Raw genomic sequence first — 20,995 nt, 5'->3', positions numbered from 1 at the left:
GACATGGTCGTTTTCTCTGATACGATTCAACCCAGGAGCATGGCCCGGGATCAATCCCCTAAACAATGGTCGTTTCCTTGAAATGTGCTCATTGACAATGACAGGAGAAACCACAGCGTCATCATCGTTGGACCATGATGAACATGTGGTGTTATTGTAAAAAACTCATCTGAGCTATCCGTCATGATCCTTCGGAGTGATGAATCGATACCTTACTAGACAGCGTCGGGCATGGACGAGCCTCGACCTGGCCAAAGAAACCGCTGAACACCTTGTGGGCCGCGATGAACATGGGAGTGGATGAGCCGCAGTCGGTGAGTGGCCTCTTCCTTGTCACATTCAGGCAGCGGGGCTATAAAAACTTGCGTCCTGCGATGGTGACCATGGAAGTAGCGGTGGTATGCCGAGGCTGCCGAAGATCCTAGGTAGGCGGTCCTTGTACTACTTCATCGACGGAAAAAGGTGGCCACGACATCGACAGTGTGGGCACCGCTGGGTGTGGTGGCGGTGCGACCGTCGGTGGATGCAGCAGCGGGGGCTAGGGCGATGGCAAAGAGGCCGGAAGCTGGGTGGCGGTGGCGATGGTGAAGAGGCTAGGATGTTGGGGAGTGGGAAGAATGGCATGTGTGTCGGGCCAGGGGAGGACAACGCGAAGACTCCATGGGCGTCCACTGCATGTTCACAAGGATGCAAATCCAGCCCAAATTTGGGCTGGATATGGGTCCAAGCGATAGCAAAACGGACACCGGGCCATTTGGGTCCGCGTGTTGGGTTGTGTTTTTTCTTTGTGGACCCAGACGGACGCGGGTGGACAAAATGTGTTGGCGCTTGTGAGTTGACCGGACTACCTTGACAGATGTTTACCATTGCAAACTCTATGGTTGTAATTTGTACTTATGGTCGGATTACTTCTGGAAAATTGAAAGGCATTGAAATCAGAGAAGAATAATTGAATACTATTTTCTCTAGATCCTTGTGAGTTAAAAACTTCATTATATTATGATTTCTATCAACTTCTAGGTTTGCCTCTAATCTGACATGACACAAGGCACAATTGTTGACAACTAAAGTTGCAACACCTAGCTAGTAGATTTAGTGTTCATGAAAGCATCAAAATTAGTCAGAACAAATGTGGATATATGGAGGAACATAAGCTTCGATGTTAGCTTGGGTCAAAAGTGTGCTTGCTTCTCAGTATCAATAACAACAAAAATCTAGCACAATGAACTAGATGAAACTTGTTTACCATGTGTTTGACGTATATCAGGAAAGAAGTACGTCCATTGATGCGCATTTCAAGTTGAAATTATGGCAAATTCCAGGGAATTAAAGCTAGCAAAGAAAACTAGGAATACTCTTCCTTCTAGATGTAACGCCCTCGATGCGGCTATATCTCCCACGTGTCGAAGCACGACTTAGAGGCATAACCGCATTGAAAGCAATGTCGCAAGTGAGGTAATCTTCACACAACCCATGTAATACATAAGGGAAAAGAGTTACATAGTTGGCTTACAATCACCACTTCACACAAATACATGAATAAAACATTACATCAACCAGATACAATCAAGATCCGACTACGGAACCCAAAATAAAAGAAGACTACCCCAAATGCTACACAGATTCCCGATCGACCCCAACTGGGCTCCACTACTGATCAACTAGAACGAAACAACACAAAGGACAAGATCTTCATCGAGCTCCTCCTCGAGCTCGGTTGCGTCATCTGCACGGTCCAACGGCACCTGCAAGCTGGTTTTGGAAGTAACTGTGAGTCACGGGGACTCAGCAATCTCACACCCTCGCGATCAAGACTATTTAAGCTCATGGGTAAGGTAAAAGGTATGAGGTGGAGCTGCAGCAAGCGACTAGCATGTTTGGTGGCAAACATACGCAAAAGAGAGCGAGAAGAGAAGGCAAAGCACGATCGAGAAACTATGATCAAGAAGTGATCCTAGAACAACCTACGTCAAGCATAACTCCAACACCGTGTTCACTTCCCGGACCCCGCCGAGAAGAGACCATCACGGTAACACACGCGGTTGATGTATTTTAATTAAGATCAACTTCAGGTTTTCTACAACCGGACATTAACAAATTCCCATCTTCCCATAACCGCGGGCACGGCTTTCGAAAGTTCAAATCCCTGCAGGGGTGTCCCAACTTAGCCCATCACAAGCTCTTACGGTCAACGAAGGATATTCCTTCTCCCAAGACATTCCGATCAGACTCGGCATCCAGGTTACAAGACATTTCGACAATGGTAAAACAAGTCCAGCAACACCACCCGAATGTGCTGACAAATCCCGATAGGAGCTGCACATATCTCGTTCTCAGGGCACACTCAGATGAGCAGTCCGTACAACTAAAACCAGCCCTCGAGTTTCCCTGAGGTGGCGCTGCAAGGGGCTCTAGTTTGGACCAACACTCAGAGGAGCACTGGCCCAGGGGGGTTAAAATAATGATGACCCTTGAGTCTGTAAAACCCAAGGGAAAGAAAAGGCTAGGTGGCAAATGGTAAAACCAATGTTGGGCATTGCTGGAGGAGTTTTATTCAAGGCGAACTGTCAAGGGGTTCCCATTATAACCCAACCGCGTAAGGAACGCAAAATCCGGGAACATAACACTGATATGACGGAAACTAGGGCGGCAAGAGTGGAACAAAACACCAGGCATAAGGCCGAGCCTTCCACCCTTTACCAAGTATATAGATGCATTAATTAAATAAGATATATTGTGATATCCCAACAAGTAAACATGTTCCAACAAGGAACAAACTTCAATCTTCACCTGCAACTAACAATGCTATAAGAGGGGCTGAGCAAAGCGGTAACATAGCCAAACAACGGTTTGCTAGGACAAGGTGGGTTAGAGGCTTGGTTCAACAATATGGGAGGCATGATAAGCAAGTGGTAGGTATCGCAGCATAGGCATAGCAAAAGAGCGAGCAACTAGCAAGCAAAGATAGAAGTGATTTTGAGGGTATGGTCATCTTGCCTGAGATCCCACAAGGAAGAAGAACGAGTCCATGAAGAAGACAAACGGACGTAGACGAACGGGTCCTCACAAACGCGACGTTATCGGAACCAACCCGAAGAAGCAACACTCGAAAGAAGCAAACAATCATGGTAAACAACCACCACATAATCATGGCATGATGCACAATCAAGTATGATGCATCTCCGGTTTAATGAAGCATGGCATGGCAAAGTGCACAAACAATCCTACAAATTAAGTGGAGCACAATATGCAACGGAGTTGCATATTGACGAAGCACCACGTGACTTATTTAGTTCGATCTTGTTTATGTACCCAACAATATTCAATGTTGTTAAACATGGCAAGAGGGTGAAGCAAATGAAAACTACCTATCTAGGCAAGTTTAAATGAGGCCGGAACAACAAACAACAAGTCCGGAAAAATCCTCATATGCATATTTTAGGTTTGGTAATGATCTGCCCTAAACACAATTTTAGAGTTGTTAAACATGCAAAGTAAGGCCACCATGTTAAACTAGGCATTTTTCCACCCCATTTACATATAAAGTTTATTAAATACCGAGTTACGGTTATTTAGTTATGGAATAAACCATTTTAGCATGGCATTAGGCAAATTTGAACAAACAACATTTTAAACATTTTAAACATAGATGAAAGTGGCAAATTATTAATCTACACAAAATTCTAAGCAAGTTTCATATATAAATCATTTTAATATGATGCACGGTTATTAAGTTATTATATGCATGAACATTAAGGGGTTTTCTAAAAACTGCAGTACTCTAATTAAAAGAAGAAGAAAAACGTCCTGGCAAGAAAAAAACATAACAAGGCCGAATCCATGCACTGGGCCAAAACAGAGCATGGGAGCTGGGGGGATTTTGCACCATGGGCCAGGCCCGGTTGAGATCGAGGCCGCTGGGTCAACGCGAGGCGCAGCGGAGGCGTTGACTGCGTGCACTCCGCGTGTTTCTGAAGAAAACTGCAGCCATAGGTCGAGGCAGCCCGGCAGGGGACAGGCGCGGCGGCAGCTGGTCTCTGGTGGCGCAGCGTGGAGCCCTGGAGGCGGGGAGGAACTGCAGGGCCATGGCAGGGAGGATTCAGACAAGAGGCAGGGACAGAGAGAGGGCCGGAGTGTGAGCGAGAGGAGGCGAGGTGACCTGGATGCAGAGGAGGCGCAGGGGACTTGGTGGCCGGCAGCGGGGCTTGCGGCGGCGCAAAATCCAGCCGGTGCTTGCCGTATCCGGCGCGGAGGAGGACGGGAATGGGTTCCCTATGGACCGAGGCAGGTCGGGAACGGCAACAGAGGAGCTCCGGGGCCACGAAGAGGATGCGGGGCGCCATAAGGACGAGCGCGGGGACCTTGGGACTTGGCGTCCATGGCGGAGGAGCTTCAGCGGCGGCGCTCGTTGTCGGATGGCGAGGCGAGGAGGGTGCCAGGGACGAGGCATGGCTCGGGCAGGGGAAGACTTGGGCGCAGTCGAGGTGAACGGCGGCAGGAGGTGGCTCCCGTTCATGGCGGCACCGTCCTAGTGGCTTCCTGCAGAACGGGAGGGAGAGAGAGAGATGAGCTCGGGAGAGAGAGCAGGAAAAGGAGAGGAGGAGGAGGAGGAGGAGACGGGGAGCGGTGGCATGACCTGGTTGCCGGAGCGGCGAGGCGACCGGAGGAAGGAGGAGGTGCTCGAGCGGCTCGGCGACGGCCATGGGAGCTCGTGCTCCTTGCGCGGCTGCACGAGGCAGGGTCTCTGGATCCATCGCTCTGTGTGGGGGACTCGGTTGCCGGCGCGGGAAGGCACGGGATGCAGGGGGGGTCGAGCGAGGGAGCAGCAGAGGATGGAGGAGGAGGCGATGTGGTGCTGGTCGATTGGATCGATCCGATCTGGGAGGATCCTGAGGTGAATTGAGTGTGGCGGCGGCAAGGGGAAGGATGGGACAAGGGTCCTAATTGTTAGGGTTTGTCCCAAAAGACTAGGAGTGGAGTATATATATACCTCACAGACTAGGTTAGGGGCTACCTCGTCCCTACGATCGCAATCGGACGATTGCGGATAAAATAGCTAGGGGGGCCAATTAACAAAACGGAGATGCTTTGTAGATATTTAGGGATGATCCGGATCCAACGGTGACGATTTCCCGGGTCGGGTCCGGGACAATTTCGGACGCACACGTGAGGGGTTCGATGCACTGTGCAGAGAGGGTTTCGGACCATGCGGTCGCATCGGACAACTTCGGAAGCGAAGAGGGGAAGGAGGGTGGACTAGGTGGGCTGTGGCAAGACTGCGAGGGGGAGAAGAGAGAGAGAGGGCCCGGCATCTGTTTCCGGAGACCGAAAACGTCCGACGTTAGACCGGCTATAATGCCGCTATAGTTAATCGTTGGGGCGTCAAACGAACTCTGAATGCGATGAAACTTGACAGGCGGTCTATCTACACTATAATAAGACCACACGCCAACTCTCATCCCATTCCGAGAACATTTTCCGGCCACTTATAAAATAATATTTCGGACATGTCGCAGGCGTGTGCAATTGTGTCTGGGCTCAGGACGGACAACGGAGAGAGACTGAGGGAATCTGGACAAATGCAAGTTTTAAAACATGATAATGCAATGCATATGATGACATGATAAGATGCAACACGCAAGCAAATGACAAGGCAACAACAGCGAATAACTGGAGGACACCTGGCACATCGGTTCCGGGGCGTCACACTAGATCCCTGTGATTTGAAATTTGATAATTACACATTGTGTATGAACTTGTAGGTTTGCACCCTCATATCACATGGGGCAACTTATAAGTACTCATAGACACGTCAGAGTTGAATTACGTAGCTAATTGATTTTGTGTTCACAAAAGTATCAAAACTGATAAGATAAAAATGGAGGTATAGAGGAAAAGGAAAATTATGTTTATATTCTGTAAAGAGTATGCCTAATGGTCAGTATCATCACAAAAAAAAATCTTGCAGCCTGGACTACAGGAAACTTGTTTACGAGGAGTTTGAAAGAAGTTGATGTTGATACAACAATTTCTTTGTATCATTGGTGGGACCAGTGCCCATTTTGTCAGAATAAGGAAGCAAAGTACATGCTACAAATATTTACAGGAATAAGGCATTAGAAGAGACTTGCCATTGTCGTAAATCACAAGCCTCCTAAGGAAAGCTTACACTGCCTTATATCCGCAACGGACCTTCTAATCACCATATGCACTGTGAAACAATTATTATACAGATCCCATTGTTGCGCTCTAAACACGTGTTCCAATAGCAATAAGCAATGAGGTCATCACAGCCAAGGTGATGATGAAGCATTTGGGATCTTATTTGGAAGGCAAAGGTCCCCGGTAAGGTCCGTATCTTTGCATGGAGGATTGCGACAAATACTCTAGCTACCAAGAAAAATAAATGGAAGAGAACTTTGGAAGTGGATGCCACATGCAGCATTTGTGGAAACGGTGAGGAGGATGAACACCATGCAGTCATAACTTGCACCAAAAGCCGGGCCTTGAGAGCAGAGATGAGGAAGATCTGGGTGTTACCGGCTGAGCAAAAGCTAAGAAATACCGGAACAGACTGGCTACAAGTGGCCCTCGATGCGGAAAATGAAGAGGTGCGCGCCAAGTTACTGTTACTCCTATGGCGTTGCTGGCATCATAGGGAAGACTGCATGCGCCATGATGGAAAAGAATCTATCAGGGGATCTGTGTTGTTTCTGCAGAAGTACGAGGAGGACATGAGGTTAGCTGCTGGGACCAATGACAGTCATGGCGTTTCCAAGAAGGCGGGAGTGGATGGAGGAGCCCGCCTTGAGGGACCAACACTCCAAGGTGACAAGTGGTCCGCGCCGAACCGGGGAACGGCCAAAATCAATTGTGATGCCGCTTTCGAAGCTGTTACTGGAGAGAGCGCAGCCGGCGTGATTGCTAGGGACCACAGAGGACTGGTATTTCTTTCAGTCTGCAAAAAGCTGCCGGTCTGTAGTAGTGTAGAAGAGGCAGAAGCTAGAGCCGCCCTGGTCGGGCTCATGACAATGAGCAAATATTATAATGGGGAGGTGGTGCTCGAGATGGACAATCAAAACGTCATTGCTGAGTTAAACTCAAAGCTTCCGCCCCGCTCGGACCGCTATGGACTCATCATGGACATAAAAGATGTGATGAAGAGATTTACCGCTTGCTCCAGTATGTGAAGAGGAAGTGTAATGAGTTGGCACATGGTTTGGCGGCTCTAACCAGGAGTATAGGCGACCAACTGGTGATTGCAGATGTTCCGTAGAGTCTTCGATCCCTGTTGTTGGCCGAATTAAGTGCTCCTTCTGAGTAGTCTGTACTACTCTGATCTCAAAAAAAAAAACTTAAAGTGTCATGTTTTGTAGGTAATCTTCATTGATGCAAAAGTAGCCTACTAACACCTACAGAAGGACATAAGAAGTTAGAACAAACACCTAGAGCATGTAGAAGCTTACCCAAATTTTGTTAGATGACAATTTGGCAGTGACGAAAGATGAACACAAATCTGCTTTGTTAGATGACTGAGTAAAATAGAAAAAGACATAATGCGCTCGAGGTGTTAGTACAATTTTGTAAACTTTTCTGCGATGAGGTCAAGTACTTGGCAATGATATGAAACAGATTTGATTCAAGATATGGCATAATAATTATTCGGTTAGAAGCATTGCATATCCACCGAAGGTGGAGTCAATGAACTACGTGATTTACACTGCAGATAATTAAGCCACACAATTTGATCAGATTTGAAGGTATACCATATTAGTCAATGGAATATATAATTGACACTGCACGTAAGCAGCATAATTTGATCAGAACTGAAGGTATACAATATTAGTCAATGAAAATATATAATTGACACTACAGATAAGCCGCATAGTTCCCCCTTAAGATCAAAATTTTTATGTGGCAGCTGTTTCAGGACGCGGTCCTGACGAGGGATGTTATGAAACGTCGAAATTGGCCTGGTAATGAGAAGTGTTCGTTTTGTGCTGCCCGTGAGACGGCGCAACATCTCTTCTTCCTTTGCCCAGTTGCCAGGGTGATCTGGCGACCGGTGGGAGCAGTCCTGGGCACTGAATTATGCCCCAATAACATTTGGCAATATTACACTTGGTGCTATATATATATCTCCCTGATGGTGCTAAATTCTATACCTTCGGCCTTGCTGCCATCTGCTGGGCAATGTGGAACTGTCGAAACAGAGCAACCTTTGAGTTTAAGCTTCCTAAAACTCCTTTTGAGATTGTGTTCTCTGCTTGTGTCTTCATCACCTACTGGGCAGGTCTTTTGAAGGGGGCAGACCGTGAGGCGATGGAGCGTGGGTTGCAGATGCTGAGGAGCAGTACAAGCAATATGATGATGATCTGCGCCGCTGCGACAGAAGATTCGGCGACAACTTGATGAATCGCGTCTCCAACTCCCTGCTTTTCTCCCCTGGTCCAGGAGGACAGGGCTGCTTTTGTGCTTTACTCCTGCGCGAAGATATGGCCCTGATGGGTCGTGTATTTTGCATAGTATTCTGCCAGTGTGCGTTGGCTGTTGAGAATGTAGGTGTCGTCGGGTTTTCACCCCACAGCAGGTGTCTCGTAGGCGAGTTCCTGTAGTGGGTTTCCCGGCGATGCTTTGAACTCGCTTTCCCCTTTCCCGTCTCCTTCTCTAGTGTCCTAATGACTGCTGTATTTCCGTTATTCGATTAATGGAAAGGGGTAATGCCCGGTTCAAAAAAAAAAAAAGATAAGCCGCATAGTTTGATCAGATTTGAAGGTATACAATATTAGTCAATGTGTTGGGTGCACCATGGAACAGTAGTACAAATGAATTTGACTGTGGAAACTTAAAAAAAATGTAAGACTTAAACAGAAAAAGAGAGCAAAAACCTGTTTTTGTTAGATGACTTATTAAAACGGAAAAAGAGGGCACAGCTCTGCCGGTCAACTCAAGAAGAGTAGAAGAACAGTTGAGAGTTGTCTCTCGCCTGCACCCAAAGCTAGGGGAAGGAGGATCTGGGTGAATTTATGATGGACAGCTTGGCGAGGAAAGGGTTGCAATAAAGCTTTTGGACAGACATGGTCACAGACAGAAAGAATTTTCTGCACAAGTTCATGTTGAAATATATTGCCCGCCTCTCTCCATCAGTTTGGACTTTTGGATGAGTTGGTTGGAGCATGAATTCAACATGGTAATAGAGCCTCTTCCTCATTAGAGCGCATATAGCTATCTTCCTCGACCGAGAATATGTCTACTACCTCCACCGCCATGATGCCTAGCACCATGGGTGCGCTTTCCACCACCTCCTCCTCCACCTTTGCCTCATCATCCACCACCACCACCTCTCTCGGATCGCCACCACAGGAGAAGCTAACGAGTCGGAACTTCCTTCTCTGGAAGGCCGTCGTGTTGCCGCAGATCAAAGGCGCGCAGATGGAGCACCACCTTGATGAGAAGAGCCCGGCACTGCCGGCCACCCTAACTATCACCAAGGATGGCAAAGAAGAGCAAGTGGCCAACTTTGCAAGATCCCTCTGGTATGCATAGCAGCAACAGCTTCAAGGATATTTGATGGGCTCTCTTTCCCACGATATTCTTGCACAGGTCGCCACGTTACAGACGCCAGCCGAGGTTTGGCGCACAATCCATGCCATGTTTGCTGCTCAGAGTCAAGCCCAAGCGATCAACACCTGCATTGAGCTTGCCAATCTTCAGAAAGTTACATGATCATGGCCGAGTATATATCTTGGCAAGATTAAAAGTCTGACAGATGAAGTTGCCTGTATTGCCGCCGCGCTCTCCGATCCGGCGATTATATCCAAGATCCTTGCTGAACTGGACATGGAATATAACCTTGTCGTCTCGGCGCTTGCTGCTCAGGAGCTCTATAGCCAGCTCCTGAGCTTTGACGCCTGTCTCAGCCTCCTCCACGACACCAACCTCCGCTAGTCCTCCACCAATTATGTCTCCCGTGGTCGCGGCCGTGGGTGCGGTCACCAAGGGCAGTACCGTAGCGGCGGGCACGGGCGTGGCAACACCCAGGGAGATGGCGGCTACACCAACCCTGGCAGCGGCGGCTACAACAACACAAGCAACTACACCAACAAACCAGGAGGCGGCGGCTTCAACAACAACAACACTCGTTGCCCTTCTTCCTCCCAGGGGCGTCCTCGATGCCAACTCTGCAGAAAGACAGGCCATGAAGTCATGGACTGCTAGCACCGGTATGATGAAGACTATGTCCCCGATGCATGCCATGTTGTTGTAGCTATGCGTGAGCAAGGGGGCGATGGAGTATGGTACGTTGACTCTGGCGCAACGTATCATGTTACTGGTGAACTAGAGCAACTTGCTCTCCGGGAGAAGTACCTTGGCAATGATCAGATTCATACTGCGAGTGGTGGAGGTATGGATATTCGACACATTTCACTCTTAAACGTGATCTAGTCCTAAAAGATGTTTTTCATGTTCCACAAGCCGACAAAAACCTTGCATCTATGTCTCGTTTAGCCACCTATAATAATGTCTTCTTTGAAACTCACCCTTATTACTTTTTTTATAAAGGATCGGGCAACGAGGGATATGTACATGAAAGAGACTCAGCTACAGGATAAATCATGAGACTGAGAGCACAAGTTAGCTAGTTAGTATACCAAACTTTTTCGAGTAAACGTAGATCTGCATGAGCTCAAAATGCATGGTTCTTAACAGTTTGGATAATTGCTGGCTAGGACATGCATGAGCTGCAAAATACACTATTGATGTTGCAAGCTCATGACACAAAGTATCTGATCTATGGATCGAGCAGCGCACACACACGGGCACACACACACACACACACACACACACACACACACACACATAGAGGGAGACCGTAGCATGTACTAACCTAGGTAGATGCAAGGTCTCCCACCACCCTTGGCACTCCCGCCCGCCACTCACGGTTGGGAGCACAATATGGACTGCAATAGATATATGGAAAAGAGGGAAAGTAACAACATAAGTTGCTAATCGTGCATTTATACCCTATCCATAATAAAAAAGCCATTGGTTGAGAAAAAAATCAGTGCTATCTATATAAGCACCTCGCTTCGAATAACTCACCAAAGCCTTGTTTGTCCTGACCTCATATCACCGGGAGGCGGGAGCCAAGCATGGCGAATGGATAGCATTTTGGGGTGTGTTCTGTCTGTGCGTAGAAAAAACATGGACAGCTTGTATTTATATAAGTTGTGTACACCTACCACACGGCCTGACCAAACCCTACTCCTTGCACCGACTATGGCACCCGTGAACAAAAACTGAATGGATTACCAGAGGCCGTGATGGGGCGGCCGCTGTGGGGTATCGGCCTCGTGCTTGCGGACACGGTAGAAGAAACTGGAGAGGAGAGGACGAGGATCCCCTGACGTGGCCCATCTTGCCATTGAGACACTGACCATGTGTCCCACCAAGCGCGGGGCCCACCCGTCAGCGATTGAAAGGCATGGAAAGGCAGGGTTAGCTACGTCGGAGGATCTGTGTCCAAGAGGAGAACGACGGCCTCGGTTGCCGCTGCTCCGATCCATGGTTTCTGCTCGCGCGCCGGAGACCTCCTCCCGTCCTCAGCCGGCGCATTTTGTTCTTTTTCTCTCCCTTTTCGCTTTTTTTTGGCGGAAAAAACTCTAAGAGGACAAGTAGTAGGTGGCCTGGGCCATCTATGCGTTTGGCCTTTTTTGCGTTCGCTAGCAGACCCTTGTTGACCCAGCCGCGCGGGAGGCAAAGCCTGTTTTTTATTTGTTTTCTGTTCTCTTTTTTGCTTTATACTTTTATTTATGTTTTCAATTTTTTACATATATGTACAAAAAATTCTTCGAAAACACATTTTTATAAATATTGAACAAGTATTTGAAAAATGTTGAATAAGTATTAAAAATATTTAAAAATGTTGAACACGTATTTTGACACATACAAGAATGTAGAGTTAAAACGAACAAACATAAGAAAAAAGAAAAGAAAAACATGAAATGGAGAATAAAAAAGAAAACCAAACAAAAAATGAAGAAGAAACAAAAATGCAAGAAAACAAAAAACGAAGAAACAAAATGCAAGCAAGAATGAAAAAAATGAAAGAGACAAAAGAAAACAGACAAAAATGACTCGAATAGCCCCAAGTAGGATGCGTCCTAGCATTATGCACAAGGGCGAAGCTGGCCTGGTGGGTAGCAGTGTTGCGCGTGGTCTAGCAGACCCGGGATGTAATCCAGGTTTCTCCAATTTTTATTCTTCCTTTTCTTTTAAACGTACACGAACGGGCCAGCCCACTGGCTACAGCGTGGGAGATTCGCTTCAGTAAGGCGGAGCTAGACTTTTCGTAAAGCGAGAAATAGCTCGCGCGCGGAGGATTAGCTGCCCACCCTTGTTGAAGCTAATAAGCAGTCTTAATCATTTGGCCAATATATGAATTTGATCACTACTCTCTTTTTTTTGTACAAAGTTCTTTTTTTATCAAAGGCCTGATCACTAATACGTACAACAAATTAGTTGCTGAAAGAAACTGAAATCTCTCCGTGCCATATTGAATGTAATAACTCTTATATTATAGAGCAGAGGGAGTATTTTAGAAATGGCTAATAAATCCTGGGCTCTACGGAGCTCGAATTTTGGAAGAATAAAAAAACTTCCAAGTTAAAAAAATATCAGAAAAGGATGTATACTAAATATTTTTAAAGTCACATGGTGAACTACTGTTTTCATCTGATATATAAAAAACAGGAAATCATGTATTTCTAGTGCACACACTGTTCACTATCAAAGTTCATTATTTTTGTTTTTTAGCTTAAGTAAAATATATTTCAGTTTCAGCATGAAAATTTACAGTAATGCATTATAGATCCCTACATATGTGTGTATTTGGTTTTGCAATTTTAGTTTTGAAATATGATTTTTATTTTATATTTCAAAATTCCGCGCTCCTGGATCCCAAGAGCAATAAAAAATCCTCACTCAAGAGTATTCGTTATCCTCCACTATTTATATAAGCCAGTGCGGTGTTTTCCACTTGAAGAATTTTGTACTCCATCATGTCGGCATTTTTTATTTTGAAAAATAAATGCGACAAGGTTTATTTTTTGCCTTAAATACAAGATGGTACATTTTGCAAAAAATAAAATAAAAATAAGGTATATGTGAAGCTGGCCAGGCCCAAGAAGCAAAACCGCGATGGTTCACGAGGAGTGGGAGGAAGAAATCGTCAGAGAGTAATGAGGGGAGAAGAATTAGTGAGGAAGAAGCAAAGTGAGGGAGAGAGGAGGTGGGAGGGAAAAGTGAATGAAGACTTGATGTGGGAGGGGGAGGGGAGGAAAAGGTGGTGGGTGCTGCGGCTTAGCAGCAACGCGTGTTGGGAAAACGCGCTGCTGCTAAAAATGTAGTAGTAGCGTGTTTCTGCAAGACGTGATGCTACTAAGTGGGGCCTGCCATGTGTCATGGTGCAAAAATAGTTATAGCGTGTTCCATAAAAAGCGCGCTACTACTACTTAGGCTGTCGGCTAAGCTATGGTCGTAATATCCGTAGCGTGTTTTCCTTGGACGCACTACTGCTAAGGTGGTATCAGTAGCGCACATTATTGAAACACGCTACTGTTAAGTAGCTGTAGCGTCTCCATTTAACCAGCGCTACTGCTAAGCCTCTACGTATAAGGTTTTTCCTAGTAGTGTGGGCTCCTTCCTCCTTCTCTGATCTTCGGTTCCTCCTCTAGTTTGCTCTCAAGTCAAACTAGACGGCTGTTCTGGTTCGGCTTTTCGGACATGTCCTGAGTCCTGTGGACTATCAGGAACAAGTTTACTATCGAAAATATTTTTCCGGCCAAACCCGCTGACTGCATGTTCAAATTGATCTTTTTTCTACAACAGTGGAAACCATTGATTAAGGAGCAGGACCCTGGAGCGACTAAAGCCTCAACGGCGTCTTCCTTCCTTCGATCCAATCCTGCCTCTACCAGCTGAGTTAGCCTTTTTTGGTACTGCTGCCCTTGGGGCGTAGGTAGACGGCCTGCGTGCCGTTCCAGGCTATTGTGCCTTGTAACCGTACTTCTTAATATTTGGGCCTTTGGTCGTTTGTCGTGCGCTGGTGTTTGTTACTGAGTCTTATCTATTGGCTTTATTTGTAATGTCGGGCATCAGCCTTTTCTCTACAAAAAAATAGATTATAGACCATTCACAGCTTCGGTGTTGAAGAAAGCTCATGTTAAACTTTTCATGGATGAGACGAATCACATGGAACTCAGCTATACATGTCATTGTGACGTTAACCAAGACATGGTATGACTTACATCAGGTGTGCCACGGCAAATTCCTCGTCAGTTAACCAAGACATGTCATTGTGAGTTATAGATCTCCTTGTTCTTTTCTTCTTTTTTTTTTTTGCGGGGATAGATCTCCTTGTTCAACAATTCCGCCTCCTCAGGGTGCCACTGCAAATTACAAAAATAAATAAATAACTTTTCGTCTGCGCCGGAAACGAAGAGTGACTCTTTCTGGAATGACATGCACCTTCGCTTGTCCGTTTACACGGAGAGATACTCTCTTCGTCCGCGCGTCGACCAAAGAGTGAGTCTTCATCCGGGATGGAAACGATAAGTTGATCTTTGGCCCGGGCCCGGCACGGACGAAGACTGACTTGGCCATGGGGCGGACGTAGGGTACCTCTTCATTCAGCGCAGGACTGACGGGTCATATAATGAAATTTCTGAAATCCGAAATATAGTTTCGAGATTTCATAAATAAAAAATTAGAGATATGATTTTTAGAGGACACTTGTTACTAGACAGTACACGTGCGTGATGCACAGCCTAAATTGTACAGAAACCAGGGATCACCTATCCAGGTCCTGTCCTTTTGCTGCGCTTTGTTGGGACGCTTTCTGCCTCGGTACAACAAGAAGTTTGAGCTTGACCTATATGATAATGGGCATCCAAAACAAGCTAGCAAGCAATCCCTTTTCTCGATCATCTTGGCAAAGCTGTATAGACAGTTATAAATGACCTCATTTTCAGGCCGAGTACCTATCAATGCAAAAGGAAGTTCAAGGGCGAACTGTATAGAAGGAAATCACATCCAGGCCTCAAATTAACAGTGGATACACAACAACTTGTAATCTTTTGTTTTTTTCTGTTACATGTACATACTACCCTTTTCTTTAATTTACAGGAGGATACTCTTTTAGTGTTTATCTTAACAAAAGAATATAAGTGCGCTTTATTGCGGTATCTCACTTTGGTGTAATCAAATATAGGACTGTTGCACATAAGGGGTGACGCTTAATAATTGTCTACCAAAGCCAAGATCAAGATCAATGCTAACAACATGAAATCGAGTGGGGAAATCTTAAATGACAGTGCAGATAAGCCACATAATTTGATGGGGTCTATAGTAACCATACTCTGAACAAGACCTCTAGTCAAAGCCTTCGATGCGGCGAAACTTCAGAAACCTGTGTGATTTTTCATAGGAGACCTGTGTGCTTTTGTTTAGATAATAGTGTTTGTGAATGGCTACATGGAATGCTTCAAGCAATCCAATATTGCAGCAGCAGGGCCATACGTAGGTCTCCGCACCAGCCTCTGCTCACGGATGGAGAAGTTGCTGCCAGCAAAAACAAGTGTTCAGTTTAGGATGCCCATCACACAAAGAGTAGAGGCTACTAACAACAGGCGCCTCCTTTTTTCCCACTCAAAAAGAAGGCGCCTGTTCTTAGCAGCCTCTACTCTTTGTGTGATGAGCAACCTAAATTGAACAGGAATCAGGGATCACCTCTCTGAATCCTGCGCTTTTGCCACACTTTGTTGGACGCTTTTTGCCTTGGTTTAGCACAAGGTTGGAACCTGACCTGTCCAAAAGAAGAAAAAAGGTTTGAACATGACAGATATGATAATGGATATCCAACACAAGCTAGCAGTTCCTTTCTCAATTGATATCATGTTTTGCAAGCTTGCAGCTGGTTGTAGACCCACAGGAAAGTGCGGAGAAGGCGCTGAGAAGTCAGGTAGGCCATTAATTATGAGTTATGAAACTGTTCAGCAACTTGCTCTTGTTGCATCAGTTAATGTAGTCCCCATCAAACCTAATCAAAATGCGATAGGCCAAACCTAATCAAAATGCGATAGGCCTCCTTTGGTTTGTAGGAATCTCATAGAATTTCTATAGGATAGGATTTACATAGGAAAATTTCCTTTGAAGCCCTTTGGTTTGTAGGAATGGATTCCTATTCCTATGTAGGATAGGAATCAATCCTTCACATTTTGGAGTGAAAAAAACATTAGCTAAGACTCAATGAAAAAATTCCTATCCTATGCATCAAATGACATCTCTTTCTCTATAGAAAGTAAGATACATGTCATCTCACTTCCTATGATTTTCCTATTCCTATAACATTCTTATCCTATGAACCAAAAGAGGCCTTAATGATTTGCATTAAATCGCAAACCATGCTAGCTAGCTAGCCCCATGACACTGGCCCTCCAACTGATTGCAATCTCAGTGTTGATGAATTGCAAAGTACAAGACTAGGATCCCCTGATCATTATGAAATCATTACTCTTGCAACTAAACATAAATAGCAAATCCTTGACAGTTTCACTCTCATAACAGAAGATTCCAAATAAGATGTAGCCCATCCATAAAAAGGATGGACCCAAGATGCATGCACAAGGCTTGTCTGCCAATATCTCATTGCACAATGATTCCCTGTTTGCATGGGGTCCTCGTGCCACTTATCCACCAGACGTGCCACTATGGCAGTACCCATCATGCACCAAACATTTGGCCCATAGAAATACATAATCCCGATAATATTTCATTGATCCTCTTGCAGCATTGCACAAATAAACCTCGTGGCCTTGTCCCCTTGCTCAATCATCAATGGCACTTGACAGGGATCATATCCCGAGCTATAAATTATTGGTCCAGTAGCCTCAAAACAGCATCGCTTCATCCACAAACAAAGCATTTGCAACTCAACTAGAGTTTCCAACTCCCAGCCAAAAAGAACCAACCATGATCAACGCCAAGAGAATTGCTCAACTAGCAAAGAAGTGGCAGAGGGTAGCAGCTCTCGGGAGGAAGCGGCTTACCACAACGGCAACAACAGAAATCGAATGGTGCTCAACAGCAGTGGCAGGAAAGGGCCACTGTGTCATGTACACCACTGATGGGAGACGGTTCGAGGTGCCATTGGCATACCTTAGCACGGTGGTCTTCAGTGAGCTCCTGCGGATGTCCGAAGAGGTGTTTGGTTTCACGGGCAGCAAAGGAGGGATCAAGCTGCCCTGTGACGCCATGGTGATGGAGTACGCCATGTCCTTGCTCAGGAGAAGGGCCTCTGCTGAGATGGAGGCCGCGTTCCTTAGCTCCATGGTGATGCCATGCTACTATGCAGCTCCACCTGTGGGAGTTAGCCAGCATGTTATTGTCTGTAGTTGCTAATTGTCATTATGTTTTGTACTTTTGTATGTAAAGTAGTTTGATGTAGGAAACAGGAAAGAGGATGTTCTATGCAGAGACTTTTAGTTTTGCAACCGATTATCGGAAAATGTTTACAAACATCGTTCCTCCAGAGTATATATTTCTATGGAGATAAATGACCGGTCGCTTTTAGGACTTGAACAGAAAAGGTCAACATATTCTTCTGCACAGTTACATGGCCTCAGACTCAGAAATTTACAAAGAAATGTTTAGTGGGTAGGAGAAATGTTCATGAATGAGCTTAAAAAACTGCCAAGCAATAATATCCCCCAATTTGATAAATCCGTCCAAATGGGATTTACTAATAAAATGCTCCTCCCCTCCCCTCCCCTGGCGTCGCCTCCCACTGGGCGACGCCAGGGGTCCCTCAACCCTAGCACCGCAGGCCTCCCCCTCCCCCTCCTTCTGCCGCCGGCGTGGGCCGCGGTGGCGGCGGGCCCGGTGCCGAAGGCACCTGGGCGGGTGGATGCAGCGCGATCTCATCTGAGGCGGCAGGGGCGGCCCCTCTTGTGAGATCCGAAGGCGGCGGCTGGGGCGGCGATCCCATGCCGTGCGGCGGTGGCCAGTGCGCCATAAGCCGGTGGAGCGACGGCCCTGTGGACGGCGGCGGTGGCAGCGCCCCATCCGGCAGGGTGGCTGATCTGTGCGGAGATGGTGACAGCGACGACTGCGGATCCAACGCCCCGATCGGATCCGCCGCGGGGTGGCCTTCCGCCGACCGGCGACGCGTGGAGGGACCAGTGAGGAGATGAAGGATCTCCGCCGGATTACCGACGACGGTGTTCGTCTTCGTGGCAAGGCTCTGTTCGGTTCCAGCCAGCCGCGAGATCGGGACGACATGACTTCCGGTGAAAATCGCGCCTGACTGCGGTCATGGCGGACGATGGCGGCGTCTCGGACGTCGTTCCCTTCTCGGGGCATCGTCGTTGCAGGTCACGTCAACCTGATCGGGAGGTTCCGAGGGAAACCCTAGATCTGGGTCTACCAGATCGGACGATGGCAACGTTTTTGATGTCGTTCTCCCTCCTGGGGGCATCGTTTTGGAGCAAGTGCTGGCTGGAGGGGACAAAAGGAGGAGCGGCATGGCATCTGACACATCGACAACGGCGGGTCTCAGCGGCATGGAGCAGCGGGGTCTCGCCAGTGGGCGTGTGATGATGGACGAGCGCAGGATGGTTGAGTTGTCTGGGGTCGTGGTGGTGTCGACGGCAGCTAGACCGGGCAAGGTTGATGCAGCAGTACAACACTAAAGATGGATTGGTGGCAGGTGGTTGCGGCGGCCTCATACCCGGCAGGCGTCCTAGTTGAGGAGTGCGCCAGACTGGTGGGTGCCACATACCTAGTAGGCGTCCTGATTGGGACCTCAAGTCTTAGATGATAGGTTTGGCTGCGAGGTCTGTTTGGCATTAGGCCCAGATTTTCAGCACCCCTTCATCAACTGGATAGGAGTAGCGACAGATGTTGCCTAGACGGTGGCTTTAGTCTTACTATTGTATGACTTTGTAAGGTCTTGTGTGAATAATTAATAAAGTGGCCGTATGTATCGTCCAGATGTAGAGGCCGGGGTCATCCTCCTTTTCTTAAAAAAAACTAATATAATGCCCCGTTCCAGTACAAAATTGTGCTTTTCACTAGGATCCTATGAGGAGTGTAGTTGGGACTAAGAAATCATGCAGACCCGTATGAACTGTCTAGCAAGGTGCTAGACGTGCAACAACCAAAGTAATGCTTAACAAAACAACACCTAGCTAGCATTGCAGCTGTAGACCAAATTTCTCAGTTGAGACTCAAGGCAATCGTATCTCTTTTTCAAATATAGCAGGAGAGCTGCCAAGTTCATTACTCAGAGCAGGAATTTACAACAAGATCAGACGGAAGACAAGCAAATGGAACAAAAGAAAGGAGGTTCATATCGTGGTTGGTTCCGGTTGCAAGTTCATCTTTTTGACACTATTATGTAATCGAGGTTTAAGCCCTCTGTTTTTTCTTCTTTCATCAGTGCTTGACAATTTGGCAAACATAAGTGTAGCTTCAAATTCTTCGTTGACTATTTTTCAATTTTTGCAAACATCTTCCAAAATTCATCAACGAAACCAATTGACTGACTAGCAGGCAGACTTATTTTTTACAAGAAAGCTTGCTAATCTTATCAAGAACATTTAGCGAGTAGCAACGCAAAAGATGCAGATGTGAATAATCACAGGAGGAGTGGCACAAGAGAAATATGCCAAACTGGTGCCCCGCACCCGTGCTCCTCCTAGCCTAGCGTTGCACCCCTCACCAACCCCCCCGCCGGTGAGCTCCCAGGTAGCCCTCCCTCGCCGCCCCCTCTCCCCTGCCATGGCGCCCCCGAGTGGCAGCTCCAGTGACCTCGACCTCGGCTCCGTGAGCCCGCAGCGTTGGATGGACTCCGACAGTGACGCCTCGACGCGGTCCTACAGTGACGTGGCCCGGACCCCCCCCCCCCCCCCCCCCCCCCCCCCGCGCACGCTCTTGCCGAGCCCGCCCCCCGCTGCGGCCACGCTGCCGGCGACGCGCGGACCGGCCACGGCGCGCCTGCTGCGGTCCCACCTGGGACCCCGTTCCAAGGTCCACCGCGTCCATGACGCCTCGCTGGTGGATGCAGACGGCTTCCAGCTCCCGCGCCGCAGGAATCGACACCGTGGCGCGCGGCGCGCCGCCGCCCCGAGCTTCCAGCCGCTGGGCCGCCGCAGCCCGTCCCCGGAGGCGACCGCCGGCCTCTGCTTCCGCTGCCTCGACCCGGGACACCCTGTGCGCGACTGCACCAACGACATCCGCTGCCATCGCTGCCTCTACTCCGGCCATGGCTCGCGTGACTGCAAGAAGTATGGTGTTCTGCGCGCTGCCCTCGCTGTCGTGGCTGCCCCCTCCGTGCCGGCCCCGGAGGCGCCGTGCCGCAACTCGCCGACTCCGCCAGTGCCTTCCGCCCCACCCGTCGACCCGGTACGCGTCATCCTGTCGAGTTCTGTGGAGATGGAGGAGGCCGAGGTGGTTCTTCGCCGTGGGATGGTCGTCTCTATCACCGGCGATGGACCGGTGGTCGCTCCTGGGGATGTCGAGGAGGTTCTGTACTCCTCCCTCCGCCTGCAGCCCGGCGACTTCACCATCCACGCGTATCACCCCGAGGATTTCCTCGTCATCCTCTCCTCCCGCGAGCTCATGGACTGCCTCGCCAGCGACCACTTCATCAACGGGCCCGGCTTCACCCTGTCGATCCGCCCTTGCAACAAGCTTGCGCACGCCATCGTCGACTCCCTTGACCTCTGCGTCCAGCTGGAGCTCCACGGCATCCCTGCGCAGGCTTGGCACCTGTCCACGGCGGAACACCTCCTCGGCAGCAGCTGCTGGATCGAGCGGCTCCACCCGAGCACGCACTCCCGCGCTGATCTTGCCACCTTTCGGTTGACGGCGCGCACCCGCGACCCGGCCTCGATCCGCCGGGCGGCCACCCTCGAGATCGTGGAGCCTGTTCCTA

At 48.1% G+C, this 20,995-nt stretch overlaps 1 protein-coding gene and 1 pseudogene across 1 annotated transcript; both read left to right on the top strand.

Moving 5' to 3' along the window:
* The first annotated feature begins 6,518 nt into the window (after nt 1-6,518).
* On the top strand, nt 6,519-7,190 carry LOC147967490 (uncharacterized). The gene has a single exon (XM_087523160.1). It carries the CDS (start codon nt 6,519-6,521, stop codon nt 7,188-7,190), a length of 672 nt encoding a protein of 223 aa, XP_087379286.1.
* A 9,696-nt stretch (nt 7,191-16,886) lies between these two features.
* On the top strand, nt 16,887-17,672 carry LOC125529461 (auxin-responsive protein SAUR36 pseudogene; annotated as a pseudogene).
* Nucleotides 17,673-20,995: the final 3,323 nt, after the last annotated feature.

The sequence above is a fragment of the Triticum urartu genome, chromosome 5A (assembly GCF_056163025.1).
Source record: "Triticum urartu cultivar PI428250 chromosome 5A, HENAU_Tu73, whole genome shotgun sequence".
Lineage (NCBI taxonomy): Eukaryota > Viridiplantae > Streptophyta > Magnoliopsida > Poales > Poaceae > Triticum > Triticum urartu.
This window is presented reverse-complemented; position numbering and strand designations above follow the sequence as displayed.